Source organism: Melospiza georgiana, chromosome 17, assembly GCF_028018845.1.
Source record: "Melospiza georgiana isolate bMelGeo1 chromosome 17, bMelGeo1.pri, whole genome shotgun sequence".
NCBI lineage: Eukaryota > Metazoa > Chordata > Aves > Passeriformes > Passerellidae > Melospiza > Melospiza georgiana.
The window spans coordinates 1,253,636-1,273,809 of record NC_080446.1 but is presented as its reverse complement, the minus strand read 5'-3'; the positions used below and the strand labels follow the sequence as shown (position 1 = coordinate 1,273,809).

Genomic DNA, 20,174 nt, shown 5'->3' with positions numbered 1-20,174 from the left:
CCGGGCTGGTGTCTGGAGCTGTTACTGGAGGGGCTCCAGCCCTTTTTGGGAGAGTCACCCCTTAGTGGGGACAGTGGGCTCAGAAATCTTTCCAGGGCAGCATTGCCCAGTTCCTGTGGTGGAAACATTTCCCATTTTCAGCCCCACAGTGCAGGGGAAGGAAGGGAGGGGAGGAGCAGCACACAGCACCCAAACCCTGTCCTGCTCAGGTCTAACACCAACACCTTTCCTTTGCAGGGACTGTCAAGGTGAAGAGCTCTAACATACAAGTGGGTGACCTCATCATTGTGGAAAAGGTTTGTCTTTATATTCATCTTTCCTGTGTAAAGTTGGTTGTATTTTTTTTGCAAGACCATGGAAAATGAGATCTTTTGAATTCCTACTTACTTTACAATAGGCTTAGAATATCAGGTGTTGAACACAAGTTTAAGTATTTAATCACTTTATATCCCACCTCACCAATAACATCATGATCTTTACCAATGAGGGCAAATCTGTAGGTATGCCTCAAATCTATTTTTTTACTTATAGCAAGATAAATAGCTTCCCTATCCTTTCTGTGATTGTTGGACACAGGTTAAATACCTGGAACAAATGCAGCACCCAGGTGTTCCTTTGGGTATAAGCATTGCAGTTTTGGGAGACCAGGTGATCTGTTTGTAGATACTGATATATACAAGTATATTTCCTCCCTTGTACAACTTTTAATGTGTTTTTTTAAAATCCACTGATTTGATGTTTTCCCCACCCACTCTGTGCAAGAAGAGCCGTGACCTCTAAAACCATTAGTATGAAAATACTCAGTACAAAATGAGAAACTTGGTAGCTGCAGATTCCAGATACAACCTTTCTGCCAACATGGAACTCCTTGAAAGGAAACCAGCACTAGTTTAAGATTTCTTCATACTTCTAGAATTACTCTCCAGCCCTTTTGTAAACCTAACCCTTGGGTCTGGTCAGTGGGAGCTGGCACCAGTTATTATCGTGCACTTGGAATTCTGCAGGGAAGCGAGTTCAGGATTCAAAGCAAACTGAATCCCAGGCTCCAGGCTGACAAAGGAATCCTCTTTGTGCCTCTGCTGCTCTGGGGAAGGCGCTGCACACGCGTGCAGGGCTGCCTGCACAATAATGGCCTTTCTTCTCCCCCCAGAACCAGAGGGTCCCTGCTGACATGATCTTCCTGAGGACGTCGGAGAAGAATGGTAAACATCTGGAACCAATTGTCAAAATAGCCATTAACCTTTCACTGGTTGTTTGGAGAAAATTATCTTTTGGAAATGTGAAAGAAATAGATAATAGTAAAATTTTAGAGAGGGGGAACCCAAGTGGTTTTATGGACCACCACTTCTCAGGATGTTATACTCTGGTTTTGTTTGCTAATCAAAGAATGTAGGGGTTGAGTCCAGGGTAAATGAATCTGGTTGCATTTTAGATATATTTACTTACTGTTCAGGCTTGCTTTGTTAAGTGTGGGATAAGGAAATATTTGATCAGAAGGGTTAGAGAACAGATTAATGGGAACATTTCAAGTGTCTTAAAAAAAGTATAGCACAGAGAATTCTGTGCTAGTGGAGGAAAAGGAATGTGGTGCAGGAACGTCATCGTTCCATTATTAACAAGTGCAAATCAGACCGTGTTTCCAGAGAAAGAAGGATGTGGGTGTCCTAGAGGGGAAGTTAACCCCTGTAGGTGTGCCTAGGGCAGAGGTGGCAGGATCCTGACTGCTGTTCCCCTCCCCAGGCTCCTGCTTCCTGCGCACGGACCAGCTGGACGGGGAGACCGACTGGAAGCTGCGGCTGCCCGTCACCTGCACCCAGCGCCTGCCCACGGCCTCTGTGAGCACCTGCCTGCCACTCTGTGCTTGGGAGCTCGGACAGGCTTTCCCTGAAAACCTGGGCATGCTGCAGCCCTGTTTACAGGCTGGGGGTTCTTTCCTGGGCACAGATAAGTCCCAGGAGTCTCTCAGGTGTCACCCCAGGAAATGCCCTGCTGCCCCAGGTGTGTTTTCTGGGGGACTCCTGGGCTGCAGTCAATTCTACACCACGCCAAGTAACTCTTGGAGCAGTATTCTGCTAAAACTCCTGTACCTTATTAAGCTGTGTCTGGCTCATAGGAGCTGATAGGGCTGATGGATGTGTCTGTTTGATAGGACCTGCTGCAAATCCGCTCCTACGTCTACGCAGAGGAGCCCAACATTGACATCCACAACTTCGTGGGGACCTTCACCAGGGTGAGTCTGCTGGCAGGGCCTGAAATCAACCACAGAGTCACCAGGGTTTATGAAAATTCTCCATCCTATAAGAAATCCCTCAGCCAGCTCACCCAGCATCCCTCCCCAAACACCTCTGTGGACTCCTCTCATCCTCTGCTCTTTTCCATTACTGACAAGTTTGTTTATTTTTCTCTTTTTCCCATTGTAGGAGGACAGTGACCCTCCAGTAAATGAAAGTTTAAGCATAGAAAACACCCTGTGGGCCAGCACAGTGATTGCATCAGGTAAGGTGGAGACCCATGTAAAATTGTTTTTAAGGGAATATGTTAACAATTTTTAAAGGTATTTCTGTGATGGAATAATAATTCTGTCAGTTGGAGAAATTAGCAGTTGGAATGAGGTTTCCCCCTTGTCCTAACACCTCTGGGGAGCTGAGCTGACATCTAATTGCCTCTTGGACATTCCTAGATGAGAAAGAAGTGAAGTGGCCTTTGGGGCCCTTCTTTAGCATCTAGGAGCAGAATAGCACTTAATTGCTCTGCACATTGACATCCTAATCTGTAACAGAAATGGTGTCAAATGGATTCTGGGAACAGAAGCTGAGATGAAAGATTTCCAGGTAAGTGCTGCCATTGAGTTTGTCCTATATACTCTTAAGAAAGGAAAGAAAATCAAGTCTTTGACAGATTTTGACTCATATGTACGATAAACTCCCGAGGCCTGAGATTAATCAATGCCCCCCTGTAGAGGCTTGTCAAAGTAAAAGCCTTGTTCCTCTCCTGCCCAGTGTGTTTGCTGGGCAGGAGCTGGAGGAGAGTGCAGTTCTGGAGTCCTGCTCCTGAGTTAAACTTGTCAAAGGGAGAGACTTGACAGTGCATTTGCAAATAGAATTTCAAAGGGTTTATGCAATTGAGTCTGTTTGAAATGGCCATAAACCAACTAGAAACACTCTTTTTTCACAGATCAATGTGTTTTCAAGCTTCTTCTAGTCCTGGCAGGTGCTTCCTCTCATTTTGACTGACTTACCAATACAATACTGGATTTTGTTTCTCCTGTGGTAATAACAAATAGCATGTTGTAGGTTATTTTTGTTAGGAGAAAATGTGGATATTATTTTTCTTCTGCTGTCGGGTTGTGGTGCCATCTCATGGGGCAGCCCCTGTAAGATGAAGCAGAGCAATGTGTCTTTCTCCATCTGCTGCAGGAGGGCTGGGTCTGACTCTGACTGTTTGCAGTGGATTTGGAGTAGCTGTGCCATCTGCTGATCTGAATTGTGATGATCTTACCACCACCTGCCATCTGGCTCCAAGGATTTGTTGTTGTTTTTGGGGGTGGTTTTTTAAAGGAATGTTTCTCAGCATATTTTTAGAAACCACCTCTCTTGAATCAGCCTTATTTAAAAATAAGTCACCTGCCGCTTGTTAAAACTGATCATTAGTGAGAGCAGGGGAACAGTGGAGTATAAAGTAGCAATGTATTGGCAGTAGTGCTTTTTTTAGAGTTGGTTTTCTCCATTTTTACAGACTCCTAACTCTGGGCAATAGCAGCTTTAAACTGTTGATGGTAGACAGCTTTTTCTTCATGGCTCTTTGCAAAGTCTTTAAGAGAAAACCCATAGGAACCCTGTATTTAATGGTGAATTATGTTTCTGCAAGAAGAAAATTGAGGACTTGGTTGCTCTCAGCTCTTTAGCAACTGTGGGACAGAGCATTCAAATTCACTGATGGGCTCCCAGCAGCTCCATCTGTTCCAGGAAGGTAGGAGTTGGTATGATTCACTTTTGGTAGGAACAGTATTTAGATAACACTTTAAGCAAATTGTAGATTTTAAAATAAGGTAATTCTGTTGTTAAGCTCTGGAATTAATTAGATTTGTTCTGATTGTTTCAACCTTTGCCAGTAAATACCCCTAGCCCAGAGCTGGTTTAATTTGGATACACAATGAAGGTTTGGTGGAAGGCAGCAACAAAGTGGAATTCCAAGTGGTGGGAGGAAATCCAAGAAATCCTCCATCACCACCAACTTTAATTTATAGTCTGGAGAGACAAGTGGATCAAAAGGGGGTCAGGGAAGGTAGAGCAGAGCTGGCTGCTCTTCCCATGAGCTGATGGACTCTGTGATGCAGCATCAAGTTCAACCCTGAGGCTGAATTACTGCCTGCGAGGATGTCTCCTGTTCCAGTCTGTGTTTGCATAGGTGTGGCGTTGCAGATTCCAGCTTTTTGAATTTCTGCTTGCTTCTGAAATTAGCCTGCTGAAAGTGCTCTCCACCTGAGGAGTGTTTTTATGGAGAAAACCTCTGTGTGTGCAGGTACTGTGGTGGGAGTTGTCCTCTACACGGGCAGGGAGCTGCGCAGTGTGATGAACACCTCCAACCCCAGAAGTAAGGTATGCTGAAGAAACAGGTTTGTAATAAATAACAAGGGGCAGAAACAGATCATTTTTTTACAAGGAGATCCTTCTAAATACTCTATATACACGCTCTAGGGACAATCTAATAGGAATAACTCATATTTTCCAGCCTGTGATTTAAGATAGTTACCAGAACAGAAGCTATTTCTCCTGGATTTCTGTAGGATTTTTTCATCCTATTATGCATATGTCATGACTTTTTTTTAAGGTTGTAAAACAATGTTTTGTATGTTTATAATGAGACAGTCCCTGTTAGAATAGAAAAGCTTTATTTTGCCGCATTTCTTCCATTGTAGCACAGCTAAGACACAGTGCAGGGGTGTTTATGCAGCTTTTGGCAGCATGAGCCCTCTCACACCTCTGCATCCTCTGCTGAGCTTCTGAGGGATGGAAATCTCACGTAATAAGCTGGCAAGAGTATTGATTATAAATTTCAATATGTTTGTAGTGTTTTGAAAGAAGAGAAGCTGACTAGTGGGAATGGCTCTTTGGATGGAGTGGCAGCTCACTTCCTGTGTGAATATTGCACTGAGCTGACACCTTCATCGGTGTGCCTGAAATCTGTCTCCTGCTCTTCTAGATTGGCCTCTTTGATTTGGAGGTGAACTGCCTCACCAAGATCCTGTTTGGGGCTCTGGTGGTGGTGTCCCTGGTCATGGTGGCCCTCCAGCACTTTGCAGGCCGTTGGTACCTGCAGATCATCAGGTTCCTGCTGCTGTTCTCAAACATCATTCCCATCAGGTGAGGGGACAGCTCCCAGCACAGCACTGCCTGCTCGGGCACCTGAGCTCTTACTGTTCCTCATTGCACAGCTCAGCCAGGCCAGAAGTAGAAATGAAGCTCAAACATAAGAATTGCTTTGTAGTTTCTGCTGAATTTGTTCAATTTATTAACCCATTCACTGGCTCAGACTGTGCATTAGGCATTTAAGTTCCCTTCTCTCAGTGTTTGAAATACTTGGTTACTGTGATTAGAACAGAGTAAAAAATGGAAAAGGAGGGTATTTTATACAGAATGTAGGGGAATGCATTTAGAGGGCAATGAAACTTTGGTATTAAATTGTACTGTGTTAGAAAGTAGATTAGTAGCTTTGGGTGCAGGACTGGGATTCATTTCAGTTCCATTTTTAATCTGCTCTCTGGTATCCATCACTGTCCTTACTCTGTCCACCTTCCCCTCAGATCATATCTGCTCTTCTCATTCAATTTTGCCTCTGTCTTTGAATGACAGTGTATGTAATTACATTGGCACCAGAGCACTAGCTTTCAACAAACTCCTGAAACTCTCCTTTGGCGCTCAGGTTCACTGTGGAACTCGTTGTCCTTTCATTGCACTGTGGCAATTCACAAAGATTTTTTCCAAAGTTTACCTGGTGATAATTTTTATTTTCCTTTTTCTCTTTCCTCCTGTGCAGTTTACGTGTGAATCTGGACATGGGGAAGATTGTGTACAGCTGGGTGATCCGCAGAGATTCCAAAATCCCTGGCACTGTGGTTCGGTCCAGCACCATCCCTGAGCAGCTGGGGAGGATTTCCTATTTGCTTACAGACAAAACAGGTACTGGTGCAGAAAATACAGCTTTGAGTCATGGCATGTTGTTTGGATTCTGTTATGTTTTTGGCCAGGAAAAGAGGATAATGTGAGATTTCTTTGGACTGGAAGAAATATGCATTTCCTGTTACTTTGACGATATGATTTAATCAGGTTTTGAAAAAAAAGTTGTGCTTTTTTTTGTTCTGAATATGTTATAATTAAGGTAGGACAGGAATATTATACTACTTGAAGGAATACTTAAAGCACACTATTACAACAAAGCTGAGGGTAAAAATAAAATTAAAATCAACTTTTTAGAGCTGGTTTTCAAAGGCAGGTTAAGATAACTCATATAGGCAGAAGCTGTCTGCTGCTGCCCTTACACTTTTGAAGCTGAGCTTGAATTAAAGGCCTGAGCTGTGATAAAAAGCTTGGTCTGACATAAAATCCTGGTCCCACTGAAGTAGCTTCCAATTTTTTTGGTTCCAGTGGGACCAGAACTGTGCCTGCAGCTCCTGTTGGCATTGACTGTGGGGTGAATCTCACTGTTATTTATACACCCCCAGTTCCCAGGAGAATGAACCCTCAGGTCTGTTGATTTTGGGTTTTTTGCCAGCCCTGGCTGTGCTGGGAGTGCTGCAGTGATGGGTTCAGCTGCTGGCCCACGTTCAGGTTTGTGTGCTGGGGGCACAGCAGGGACAGGAGGTGTGCTGGGCAGGGGGTGTTGATCCCACCCCATGGTGCTGTTTTCCCAGGGACTCTCACCCAGAATGAGATGGTTTTCAAGAGGCTCCACCTGGGAACGGTGGCCTACGGCCTGGACTCCATGGATGAGGTGCAGAGCCACATATTCAGCATTTACACACAGGTACAACCAGCTGTATTCCCTGGCTCCCTCTGCCCAAAATTCTGCATCACTGCACCAGTGGGGAATTCATGTGGTAGGGATCTGCTTATGAGCTGCTTTTGGGAAAGCCTGAAGGTCACTGGATGCTTAATTCATAAATAATCTCATGATTGCTCATTGTGTTCTGTGGGTTGTTCCACATCATGTGCAAGTGGGTCCTGTTGCTGAGGTCTGAGTCTAAAATAACTTTTATTTCAACATCCAGCTATCTCTTTTCTTTCTTCTTCTAGCATTTAGTTCTTCTCTTGTGTTGAGACCCTTAAATGACAGAACTGTATTAAAAAAAAAAAACAAAAAACCCTCAGACTTCAGCTTTATTTGCCTTCATTTTATACTGAATGTCTAGAGAAAACTTGGCTACTGATGAATTATTTGCCAAAGTGCCCAGTATTTGTCAGGACCCTTTGGGTGACTGACTAGTCCAGTGTGTGAGCAGTGACTGCACTTCAGCTGAGGGTTTGCTGTTGGATTTTGGCAGCAGTGCTGATGGGCAGTGATACTAAATTTGAAGATCTTATGGGTCCTAATCACTAGTGTGGAAAATAACATGTGGAATTAGCCTGGTAATGGATATATGTCTCATAAAACTTTCATAATTACCAAGTGAGATTCCTTATAATGAGAAGCATTTGCTGGCAATGATTCATTTTGAACTGTAGTTCTTATTCTTTGCTCTTATTTTTACCATGTTGTGGCCCTTTGACCTGGAAGTGAAACTTTTGTCCTCTTGACACTAAAGGTTAACAGAGCAGGAAACTGGATCACTGTGTGTCCCTTCTTCAAGTGGGATAATTTAGTAATTGTGCAATTATCTGAAGACTCCTATTCTGATACTAAAAATAGTATTAAAAAATAAATGAATGTAATTAAGATTTTCTAGCTCCATACCAGTCATCTGTTTTGTGTTTGCACCAATTATATTCTCTTGCACATGAAACCCAAGTGACTCTAAATTTCCCAAACCACTGGTCTTTTGTGGAGTAAAAAAGTGGTTTCGCTGAGTCTTTTGAGGCTGGTGTGTCCCCTTTTGGTGGATTTGCAGCTAAGGGGCTTTTTCTTGGTGTGCCGTCCCAAAACTTCAATCTTTTGGGGCCCATCAGGAGCAATGCTCCAGGAGGAGCACTGAGGTGTTCCCAGGGTACACTTCTGGGACACTCCTGAATGGCCTGAGTGAGGGGTGGTACTGCAATGCTGTGAGGGCCCCGACAAAGGAGGAATGATGAGGAGGACTCCATCAATATCAGAAAGCTAATTAATTACTTTATTATACTGTATTATGCTATACATCTAAAACTGAATCTGCCAAGCTCTCAACCCTGCACACACTGCCCAGAATCTCGTGACTGTCCCCACACACACACTTGGCCCTGACAGGCCAAGGAAACAAAACACCATGACTTTGGGTAAACAATCTCCATGTTGCGTTCCTCTTTGGCCCAAACACAGGCATAGCAAATGATAAGAATTGTGTTTTCTTTCTCTGAGGTTCAGAGAATGCAAAACCCAGAAATATTCTTGGGAAGAATTGTGCCTTGCTCTTATCTGTGAAGAGAATGTGGGGCTGCAGGGTGGGAAGAGTGTGCCTGGTCTGTGGAGACACGGACCTGCACAAACTGATCCCAAATGTCATTTTTCCCCCCAGTAAGAGCATGCCTGGTCAGTGGGGACACAGACCTATACAAACTGATCCCAAATGTCATTTTTCCCCCCAGTAGGAGCATGCCTGGTCTGTGGGGACACAGGCCTGTACAAACTGATCCCAAATGTCATTTTTCCCCCCAGTAAGGGCGTGCGTGGTCTGTGGGGACACGGGCCTGCGCAGTCCGTACAAGCCGATCCCAAATGTAATTTTTCCCTCAGTAAGAGCGTGTTGTGTGTCCCCCAGCAGGCACAGGACCCCCCGGCCGTGAAGGGGCTGTCTCTGGCCACCAAGGTGCGGCGCAGCATGAGCAGCCGCGTGCACGAGGCCGTCAAGGCCATCGCGCTGTGCCACAACGTCACCCCCGTCTACGAGAGCAACGGCGTCACCGACCAGGCCGAGGCCGAGCGCCACTACGAGGACTCCTGCAGGGTGTACCAGGCCTCCAGCCCCGACGAGGTCAGTCACAATGTCCCTGTGACCCCGCTGGCTGCAAAAACCCCATGGTTCCTTGGGGAAGGGCTCAGGGTTAGTGAAGGGCATAATATTGTAATGTGTTTGTTGCTCTGATAAGCTGGGAATAGGCTGTCAGTGCACTCTCAGCTGTTCTGCCTCTCTGCCTGAAGCTCCAGGCTGGTATCTGGCTGTTCTGTAAGCCTCTGCATCACAGAATTTTGTCCCTGTTTCTGCACCTTTTGTCCTAGATATATTTCATTTTGACTCTGGGACTCCCTTTGAGCAGGTTTGGTAAATTATGAGCAATCTTATCTCGTTTGGGGGAGGACAGCTTGTGGAAGAGGGTTGCAATGCTCCCTCAGCTCAGCTGTGCGAGGTGTGTGACCTTCCAGACCAGGGAGAAGCTGGGAATCGCTGTAACCATGGCACATCCCACGTGCAGGTGGGCAGAGCCAGTGCCCAGGTTAGTTCTGGGGAGGGAGTGAAGTGCACAGGGTTATTGGAGAGCAAAGCCGTGCCCTGCCATTCTCTGCCAGCTCCCAGTGCAGCCAGGGCTGTGCAGGTGGCACAGTGGGGAGAAGCTTTGGAGCTCTCCAGACACTCACTGGAGACCTTTACTGAGCATTTGGGAAATCACGTTCAATTCAGCACTTACAGTTTAAATGCTGTTTGCTACCCTCTGCAAAATCTGGGAAATATAATTATAGTGTTGTTTCCTTCTGTGACAAAGACAGGAGGAATAAAATGTGGTTTCATATATTGGTTATGCTTCTTGGATACACCTTTTAGTGCAACAAAAGTAACACATTTTGCTTTCTATCAATATATATAATTACATTTGCTCTGTGCTGGAGAGACACTGAAGTTTGAGATTTCCCCTGAGAACCCCACTGACAGTGTGAGATCAAATCACCCTTTTGACTACATTCAAAGGGCTTTTCCACGTATTGCCTCAGCCAAACCAGCTTTGCCTCTGCTAATAACCTTCCCACCTTTGCCATCACAAGAGAAGCTGGCTTGCCTCATTGCTGGAGAAATGGAATTCAATGCACTCGTTGGAAGCCCAACTGAGTGAGGATTTTGGGGCTGTTGTGCTGCTGAAAGACTGGCGCAGAGCTGGTTTGCACATTTACATACATTCAGAATTTCCCTATGGTGTTTTTCTCCCACAGTAGGCAATTCATTTGTTTCATATATATTTATATATATTAATTTTCTTCTGTTTGTTGTGCAAAGGCTGCATTTCTGCAGTGCCCCTGCATGGCTGGGCTGCAGTGAGGTGCCAGCAGCACCTCCTCCCTGGGCAGGGTGTGGGTGTCCTGTCCCACGTGGCTGGGGCAGGGTTGCTCTCCCCTGACAAGGCAGTGTACAGAAAGCAACTGCCTTTGCACTGAAACGAGTTCTGAATAATTTCCAGATGGTCATTTTTGTGATCTGCATCTAAGTTTTTTTTTTCTCCTAAAGCATTTACAGGCTATTTTTGCACAGATTTCTGTTTATTTACATGTATACTGTGGTATATGGTGAAGTCAGTGATTTTTCTTTTACTTTTCCTCTTTATACTGTTCTGTCTTTAAAATATTTACACAGCAATTTGTCTGAAATACCCAGGGGATATTGTTTATTTGTTTTACTATAGCATTATAACTAATCCTTCCAAGATTATTGTTTAAATTCTTTTTTCTTTTCTTAAGTAGAGAATTACAGCAGGTTCAGAAATCAGATATGCTTTGCTGCACCGAGGAAATCTTGTCTGTAGGTCTTGGATATACAAATATTATTTAGCCGTGCTCTGTATGTCATCCTAGATGGTACAAAATGCAGGAGCTACACAAGTGGAGCCCTTGAGAAGGGAGTAATGCTGTTAAATAACATTCCCTGTAGGGGAATGGCTTTGGACTCCTGTTAAAGCCAGCCTTTGAAATCCTATATCAATAAAATATTGCCATGGCAGGGAAGGTCAGTTTATGAAATGAGTACAAAAACTTGTATTCTCTTTACTTTAACAGCAAGGGTAATTTCTACCAGTTGGCATAGGATTCATTTCCTGTAACAGAAAGCAGGATTTCCTAAATTTGTTTCCTGTGCACGCTGCCATTTAGAAGTCTTGAAGTATCTTTATTCAGGTATCAGTTACAGCCTTGGGGCTCTGCGAGCCAGTTGTCAGTTGTAGCCATACAGTAACTAACAGGGGAAATGAAATAGATATAATCTGATCAGAGATAAGAGGGCTGGGATTCCTGGGCAAACAGTCTTTAACCCTGACAAGGGCGGCAGCTGCCAGGACATGAAAGGGTGTGGGATCGATTGGTCTCTGCCTGCTGTCTGCCTGCCTAGGCAACCCAGGGGGGGCCCTGCAGAGCAGCTCATGGCACACAAGGATCAATTTGTCTCTTTAGAATGAAATTTATTAGTCGATACTCACTTCAGTGGTGGCTTGGGTAATTTAATTGTCGGGGAGAGCAGAGTTGGAGGGTACTGTGCTGGGCTGCTGGGGCTGCTGTGCTTTGAAATGCTCACATCTGTATCAGGCCTGTCCTGGCTGGAGCTGCAAATGCTGGCAGGGACTTCATTGTTTTCCCTCATCAGTGAGCATGGGCTCCCTTTAAGGTGTTCGAGGGATTTCAAGCCTGCTTGTAATTCTCCTTCCTCTAAGCTGTAAATACACTTTTGCATCTTGAATATTTCTCATCTTTCTGCTGTGGCTGAGAGCTCTGCCCCCTTGAGTTTTACAGGGGGCAGAGCAAACCTGTTCTGTCTGACCTGGAGCTGGGATGTGCTCCCCAGCCCAGCCCAGTGCCCAGACATGGCAGGAGAGCTGGCAGTGCTTCTGGTGCCACGGGTGCTGGTGTCCCCTGTGCCATGGGTGCTGGTGTCCCCTGATGCCATGGGTGCTGGTGTCCCCTGGTGCCATGGGTGCTGGTGTCCTCTGGTGCCATGGGTGCTGGTGTCCTCTGGTGCCATGGGTGCTGGTGTCCCCTGTGCCATGGGTGCTGGTGTCCCCTGGTGCCATGGGTGCTGGTGTCCCCTGTGCCACGGGTGCTGGTGTCCCCTGGTGCCATGGGTGCTGGTGTCCCCTGTGCCACCTCCGATGTGCTGCCCATCCATTTGCCCCTCTGCATGAGGCTTTGCTTTCAGAGCTGTATGGGATGGCAGGGAAGGAGAGAGGAGGTGTCTGTGCAGAGGAGATCTTTACCAGGCTGGAGCAGAGGTTTGTAGCCGAGGCATTTGGAGCTCACCAGCACAGGCAGAACAGCCAGGGCTGTTCACACACTGAACGTCATGCAGCATCATGCTGGCAATAATTCCCAATAATTATTTATTAACCAGAGCATTAGAAAGCCAAGCTCCATCTCTGCTCTGGGAGGCTGCTCTAGGACGATTATCTAACTGCACACTTTAATGCACTGAGGATGGCTTGAAGAAACTTTTGAGAAAGATAAGCTTGAAAGAGCCTTTGATTTGTCGTAATCTTTGGGAGTAAGCCTGCACAAACTTGTTAATGTTAAGCCAAATATTGATTCAAAATGACTTAAAGGTCTTTCAAGGCAAAGCCAACTCAATTACATTTTTTTTTTTAATCTGACAATTTAAGACTACTTTATGAACGGAAAAGTTTGGTTTAGGGTTCTCTTTTAAGCTTTTGGATGAAAAGGAGCCAAGTTCACAAAAGCTTCTTCAGTTAGTCCCAAATGTATCAATTAATTAATAAAATCTCAACGCAGTGCAAGTATTTACAGGTTCTGATTTCATTTGTATCTCTGGTATGGGATTTTCCAAAATCAATTCCATTTTTAACTGAGGTATTTGTGGTCGCTTGTGGCAGTAGAGGCAGAACCTGAAAGGCAGAAGGGATAATTAACCTTCAAGTCGACAGCAACCATGTGCCCAGCACTCTTGTGCCTTTGAAAATGTCACTGTAAAACACTTCCAGTATTTCATGTCTGTTTAGGGAAAGTATCCCTTGATCCTTTCTGGGGGCCAGTGATAGATGGGCTTGTGTCAGCTGCTGCTCCATCTGTTACTGCCCAGACAGCTTCTGGAGCTAAATCTCAGCAAGCTCAGGCTGAGATGGATGTGTCAGCTGAGCTGGGCACTCTAGGGGAAGCAAAATAAAGGCTTTGGTTTGGGTGCAATTGAGTGAAAGCTTGCAGAGAACTCAGTTTTTTAGGTCCTGAAATAGAGGCTGCAATCAAAATGATGCCCACCTCAGTTCAGTTAAACCTTGAACAATCTGGGTTTTTTTGGGGGGCGTTTTTTGGTTTTTTTAATGTTTAGGGAGAAGGGTTCTCTGCTAAGAAGTGTCAGAGCCAGCCTTCAGCTGTCTTGCTGATCACTGCAAAATTGCTGAAATTTGTTGATGAGCTGTTACTGCTGAACATACAGAGAATACCACAGAGCTCATTTTGTTTGGGTTTTTTTAATATGAATTTTTAATGTGCTGCATTAGTGTCTCTGGCTTTGAAATTGTAAATCCAGGCTGAATGTGTTGTTTTGAATTCTTAATTTAATAGACAGCAAGCTGGGAAATGGCTCTTTCCAAAAGTAAGTGTTTGTAAAGGGGTTTCCCTGATGTCCCCATGGAGGTTTGGGCACCCTAGGGCTGGGTGAGGATTGCAGTGCCTGCCCCATGCTGAGGGCTGTCCTTTGGAATGAAATCATGGAATCATTTAGATTGGAAAAGCTCTCCCAGCCCATTGTGTCCAAACTCTGCCCAGTGCCCCCTTGTGCCCAGCCCAGAGCTCTGAGTGCCACCTCCAGGAATCGGCGACACCTCCAGGGATGGGCACTCCAACCCTCCCTGGGCAGCCCCTGCCAAGGCCTGAGCACCCTTTCCATGGGGAGATTCCTGGTGTCCAGTGGCATGTGGCAGTCAAAGGCAGGAGGGGACCATGGACACATGGGCAGTGCCACAGCAGCATCAGACATGGGCTGGGCTGCCCAAAGCCTGGCAGGAAAACTGGGGATTAAATGGGGGAAAAGCCACTGGGAAAGCCATGGAGGAGCACCTGTGTTTGTCAGTGGATGTGTTTGATAGCACTGCTAATGACTGGTGAATTAATGACTGGTGAGTTCTCTGCAGCCACCTGCTAGCCCTGCCCTCGGGAGCTGTGGCAGGAGCCCTCACCACGCCCTTCTCCTCTCAGGTGGCCCTGGTGCAGTGGACAGAGAGCGTGGGCCTGACCCTGGTGGGCAGAGACCAGTCCTCAGTGCAGCTGAGGAGCCCAGGGGGGCACATCCTCAACTTCACCATCCTGCAGATCTTCCCCTTCACCTACGAGAGCAAGCGCATGGGCATCATCGTGCGGGTAAGGGCTGCCAGTGCCGGGCACCTGGGGCCAGCCACACCTGGGGGCAGCCACACCTGAGGCAGCCACACCTGGGGCTCACCTGGGCTGGCCTCCTGCTCTGGGGTGTCACCAGAGCACAGTGGGACAGCCCGCCAGGGCTGGGCTATCGGCAAGGCAATCCTCTCCCTCCCTGGGCAGCACGAGGGGAAACACTTGGAAGGCTCTGGAAAAGGAACATGTGGCCAGGAGCAGGGATGGCAGGGCAAGGGGGATGAGAGGCTGAGCTGGTACAAAGTAATCACTGTGCTAAATCTGGGAGTTCAGAGAGCCACAGGGTGCACTGAACAGGCACTGAGTGTTCCCACAAGCACCTTGGGCTGCAGGGGATACCTGCAGCAAGTGCAGCGTGTATGCAGTGCAGCAAGAGTAAATTCTTCAAATCAACTACTTCTATAATGAAAATTATGGGAACACTCTGGGCAATCTTTTCATGGCCTAGAATAAAAATATTATTACTAGAAAAGGGAGGACTAAAGAACCTCCCTCCCCACTGCTTTTATTGCAAGTGTGAACTTTTGGTGAAATGCTCTTTTATTGAAGGTGTAAGAGGTGGACAAACCATCAAAACCAGGGTGAGCTTCATTAAATTGTGGTTTTATGCTCAACAGAAGTGAATGCCCTGAAATTTTTCTTATTATGAATGTAAGAGTGTTCCTTTTTCTTTCCCCTTCTTTGGTTTGAAGTTTATTCCTTTTAGATTACCTATTATTTCTCTTCTCCTCCCTCTAGGAATAAAAAGGCATCTAGTTTGTATTTCTCTGTTTGATTTTGCCATTTGTATTTTCGGCAGAAGCAGCAAAACTCCCACTTGTGGTCAGTGGGAGCAACATCAGGCCTAGATCCTGACTGTCAATACCTTTAAAGGAGCATTGGTCCCTCTCTGTGAATTGTCTTTGTTTTGTAGCCGTTCGGCGGCTCCAAGCCACTAAAATCAGCTCTGTGTGTGCCTTGTGCAGAATTAGGGTTGAGTAGCAGACCTTGACTGCCTGGGTATTGCTTTGCCACATTTCTGTATATTCCAAAATCGTATCTTCAAGCAGAGTTTTAATTTCCATTTTAAAAAAGGTATTTATAAATAGATAGTTTTTAAGTAAATTTTGCTTTAATTAGACATTTATTTGTGATTGTGTAGGCACTCCATTTGGTTTGATCCACAGCTTGAAGGGTGTTCACCTTTTCAGTGCATCTCCTAAACCGTGCTGCCTATTTAAAAAACAGAATGAAGCATCCCAAAGAAAAAACCCCCAGGGAGGGAGATGAAGCTGCCCCCAGCACTGCAGTGAGCGAGACCCAAAGGGAAACATTCCTGCTCACCTGCACAGGGATTGCCTGTCCTTACAAACTGCAATTTTCAGGCCCTTGAGAGAATGTGAGGATTTTGCCAGGCCTCCTGCCCAGCCTGGGGACAGTGTGAGCAGTTCCTGTGTCCAGCCCAGCAGTGCTGGCCCTGCAGGCAGCATCTCCCTGCACATCCTGTCTGCTGTGCCCCTAGGAAATGATCTCCTTCAACACAGCTTCCAGTCAATAAAGCAATAGTTAATAGTGAAAACAAGTGGCAGATGCTGCCTGCTTTGGGATATTTTTACAATATCTGAGTGTTTCCTTGCACTCAACTGTCATTTCTGTACCTGATTATTTCAGTTCTGAGAAATCCTGTTCTACCCAAGCAGCCTCCTCACCATAGTGTGCACTGACTTATCTCCCTCTTTGAAGAAGGCCTGTTTGTTTGACCACAATATTTTCCATTCTTCGTTTGCTTTGTTTTTTTCCCCTTACCCATGTGGAATGATCTTTGTTGTAGAGCAGAGATAGTGCAATTGTCATATCTGGAATTGAAAAGGAGCCTTTGAACTGTGGCCAGAGGCAGACCATGGTGGAAAAAGATGCTTCCCCAAAACAATGTAACTGGCAAATCTGTGTGCAGATTTATAGAGTGATCTTGCCATGATCTGAGAACGCACTAACCTCCTCCTGAACTCGGGCAGAGGAAGTGACTAATGCAAGGAGATAGCTGATACAGTATTTATATTGGACAAAAAATCTAAACTATCTTAAGCCAGCTCTGCAGCACGGGAAGTGCAGTCTTTATTCAGCTTCCTACAGAGATGTTGTTAGACACTCTTTAATCAAATAATTTCATAGATAAACCTTTACCTTTGGCTACTGCCAGAAGTGGTGTGTTTTATTTAAACAGATTCTGGTTGTTTTGGAAGAGTGACACCCATTTTCCTCTGGGGATGTGGGATGTGTATCACTCTGTGAGGGCTGGATGTTCCAGGACATTGAAAACCACACTTGGACTCAGTTATGAGCATCTTCCTTGTGAATATCTCTGTGAGCTTGGCAAAGATATTCAGCAAAGGAGCTTCATTATCCTTGGCTGCTTCTTCATTTCCTCAGCAAAGACACTTTATTTCTTTGCAGTTTTAGTGTCCACATCAGGTGCTACGTTTTGCCAATTTTTCTTTTTTTACTATGGATTTAAACTCTGTTTTGCCAGTGCCACAGAACCTGGGGCTTTTAACCTATCCATGTGTGAGAACCTCCACCAAGTTAATTTCTGTAACGGTGGAACAGACTGACCCAAATATTAGGTGAGAGAATGAAGTGTCCACTTTGCTTTTCTTATTCCTGAAGTTCTTTGGTCCCTTCATTCACAGCTATTTATTTCAGACCTTCCTGGGCTTTTTGGTTTTGCATTTTAAGTTTGTTTTCCTCCTGTCCCTGGTGGCTGTCAAGGTTTACAGAGCAGTTTGTTCCTTGCTCATAGTTTTGTCTCCTTTGAGGAAATTGCCAGTGTTTCCATTAGCTTGTAGTACTCAGAGCTGTGGCCTCCTTGCGTATCTGCCTGCTTAGAAGGGACCTTTTAATTTGTGGTAATGTAAATATGCTTTGCTTGCAGCCTATAAACTCCTTGTATCAGATAAGGCAGGCAGCAGTCTAAGCTTTCTGTGGCAAGCACGAGCTTTAATTATGCATATTCCATGTGGTGTAACAGAGCAGGTAAATCACAGTGATTTTTACTCTGCTAAGCTTTGTGCATCTGTCCTGTTGTTCAGGTAAGCAGGGAGTCAGGTTTCAAGGTGAGGGCTTGAGGTTATTCTGGAGGCACAGGCACTCAGGGCTGTCTGGGCAGGGTCTGTCTGTGTGGAGATGCTGGTTAAAAGCTGATCCCCCTTGTCTAAAGCAGGAATTCCTGCTGGGAGGAGCTGGGTGGGCATCTCCTCCTGGCCCCAGAGCAGGAGCTGAGCTGGTGGCCCTTCACTGCCCCGAGCAGACAGCTCTGTGCCTGCTGTGCTGAGAATTCCTGGCCCACTTTGCCCCCCAGCTGTGTGAGTGCTGTGTTGTGTCTGCAGGATGAATCCACAGGAGAGATCACGTTCTACATGAAGGGGGCAGACGTGGTGATGGCTGGCATCGTGCAGTACAACGACTGGCTGGAGGAGGAGGTACGGGGGGCTGCTCTGCTCTGCTCTGCTCCAGGCCACTGCAGCAGGGCTCAAATGTCCAACTCACTGCTGAAAGGGCTGCAAGACAGAAGGTTCTGATCCTGGCAGTTCCTTGGATGAGTCCTCAGCCAGATACACCCACAGGAACAAGGGTGTCAGTGGCGAGTTCAGCATAGTTAATGTGGAATAAGTCCTGGGAATAAAATGGGTTTGGCTCAAAACTGACTGACACCCACCAGATTTGTCCTGGGCTTGATTCTGTGTTTGGATCTGTTTTGGCCTGAAGGGTCTGATTTCAAAACTACATTTGGCAGCTTTGTGCTGGGGTGTGTTTGTCAGGTTAGCAGTAATGGTGGCACAGAGTTCATGGAATCCCAGAATGGGTTGGGTTGGGTTGGGTTGGGAGGGACCTTGAATCTCATCCCATTGCACCCCTTGCCATGGGCAGGGATACCTTCCACTATCCCAGGCTGCTGCAAGCCCTGTCCAGCCTGGCTGGGACACTTCCAGGGATCCAGGGGCATCCTCAAAAGTAGCTTCACTTACTGATTCTCCGGTGTTCAGAGAAATAATAATAATATCTTAATAATATATTTGGCTTATTTTAAGGAGTTGGTTGCCAAAGATGTGAAGTCTACAAACCCCCTTTTTACTTAGACACAGAGAAAATCCAATCAGTGGGGTTGGTTTTGCCCCCCTGGTGTATCAGTCAGGACATTTTTCTTCCTGACCACTGGACTAGGTCACAAACCACTGTAGCTCCCTTCTTTCCTCTCAAGTTTATCATGCACTTTATCAGATATTGCAGACTCACTGGGGTTGCTCAAATGGGATGGTTATTTTCTTAACCTGCTATCTTACACTGCCATCTCCACGCTGCTGTGCATAAATCATTTCAGTGCAGTTTATGGTTTACAATGTGATCCTTCTTTGCAGTGTGGTAACATGGCTCGGGAAGGCCTCAGGGTTCTTGTCGTGGCCAAGAAGTCTCTGACAGAAGAGCAGTACCAAGACTTTGAAGTAAGTTTTTATTTGTTTTTAAACAGTCACTGGAGTGATTCTCACAAAACTCTTGTGATAATGCTGCCTTCTCACCTCCCAACTCTCTGCTAGAATTGCTGTTCTGAAGTGTCTTGATATTCTTTTTATCAAAGTTGCTTTTCAAGTGATAGGTATGAAGTGTTTATCCCAGGAAGACCCTCCAAAGCAGTTCCTGAATCCTGAATAACCAGAATATAACCCAGGCAACTGTGTCCCCAGGCACGCTATGTCCAGGCCAAGCTGAGTGTCCACGACCGCTCCCTGAAGGTGGCCACGGTCATCGAGAGCCTGGAGATGGAGATGGAGCTGCTGTGTCTCACTGGGGTGGAGGACCAGCTGCAGACGGACGTCAGGCCCACGCTGGAGACGCTGAGGAACGCTGGCATTAAGGTCTGCCTGGCCCAGGGCTGCTCCAGCAGGGGCACTGAGACCCTCTGGAGCGCGTGGCACTGTCCCACGGGCAGTGCATTACATGCTGGGGGGCCCTATGAGGGTTTTAAACATCACTGTGGGAACAGAACGTGCTGCAGGTGGTAAATCTTAACACATGAGTGTGGCACCTCTGGTGCTTTTCATCTCTTCCTGCACAGAAAGGAATGGGGTGGGCACAAGGAGGGTCCAACAGGAGATTTAGGGGCAGTTCTTCTTTCAGGGAGTTGCATGAAACAAGGCAGGTTTGGGCTGTGTTTGCTTTGTGCTGCATGAACCCCTGTGCTGGGTTTGGAGCTGTGGATATCCACATTTCAGTAGCCACTAGAGGGGAGTCTGAGCCAAGAGAATCAGGGACTGGAATTTTTTTTTCCAGCTTTCTGGGCATCTGTGACTCCACACCTACAGCCCAGCTGTGAGGGAGCTGCTGTGGTGCCTGTGTAGGTTCTCTCTCTGAAAAATTTGTCAGGCTTGCAAAAGGGGGAAAAAAGTGGATTAAGTATTCAGATTTGGGTAAGCAAAGTAGGTGAAAGGTCCTGGTTGTGGTTTCTCTGCTTTAAGTTGCAAAGTGAGCAAAAATCCAAAGCTGTGCTGTGAATGCAAAGCAGGGCTGTGTGTTGGGGGCTGAGGTAGGACAGGGAATTCAATACTTGGGATGAACTTCCAAAAGTGCTTTTTGTTTGGGGCCACCCCTGTAAACAACAGAGACTTCAGCAGAGAGGTGAGACCAGGGGAATCAGAGCTCCT

At 46.1% G+C, this 20,174-nt stretch overlaps 1 protein-coding gene across 2 annotated transcripts in view; it reads left to right on the top strand.

The window, feature by feature from the left end:
* Positions 1 to 20,174, top strand: part of ATP9A (ATPase phospholipid transporting 9A (putative)) — a 45,083-nt gene that overhangs the window by 12,821 nt on the left and 12,088 nt on the right. The window contains exons 5-18 of one of the 2 annotated variants that reach the window (XM_058035980.1): positions 238 to 296; positions 1,151 to 1,202; positions 1,741 to 1,835; positions 2,150 to 2,230; positions 2,421 to 2,496; positions 4,522 to 4,598; positions 5,203 to 5,363; positions 6,037 to 6,179; positions 6,911 to 7,023; positions 8,951 to 9,160; positions 14,305 to 14,466; positions 17,865 to 17,957; positions 18,894 to 18,977; positions 19,218 to 19,388. In XM_058035980.1, coding sequence (XP_057891963.1) covers positions 238 to 296; positions 1,151 to 1,202; positions 1,741 to 1,835; positions 2,150 to 2,230; positions 2,421 to 2,496; positions 4,522 to 4,598; positions 5,203 to 5,363; positions 6,037 to 6,179; positions 6,911 to 7,023; positions 8,951 to 9,160; positions 14,305 to 14,466; positions 17,865 to 17,957; positions 18,894 to 18,977; positions 19,218 to 19,388 — 1,577 coding nt within the window. Of the gene's footprint in view, positions 1 to 237; positions 297 to 1,150; positions 1,203 to 1,740; positions 1,836 to 2,149; positions 2,231 to 2,420; positions 2,497 to 4,521; positions 4,599 to 5,202; positions 5,364 to 6,036; positions 6,180 to 6,910; positions 7,024 to 8,947; positions 9,161 to 14,304; positions 14,467 to 17,864; positions 17,958 to 18,893; positions 18,978 to 19,217; positions 19,389 to 20,174 lie in introns of both variants that reach the window. The other variant, XM_058035979.1, reaches the window with a different exon arrangement.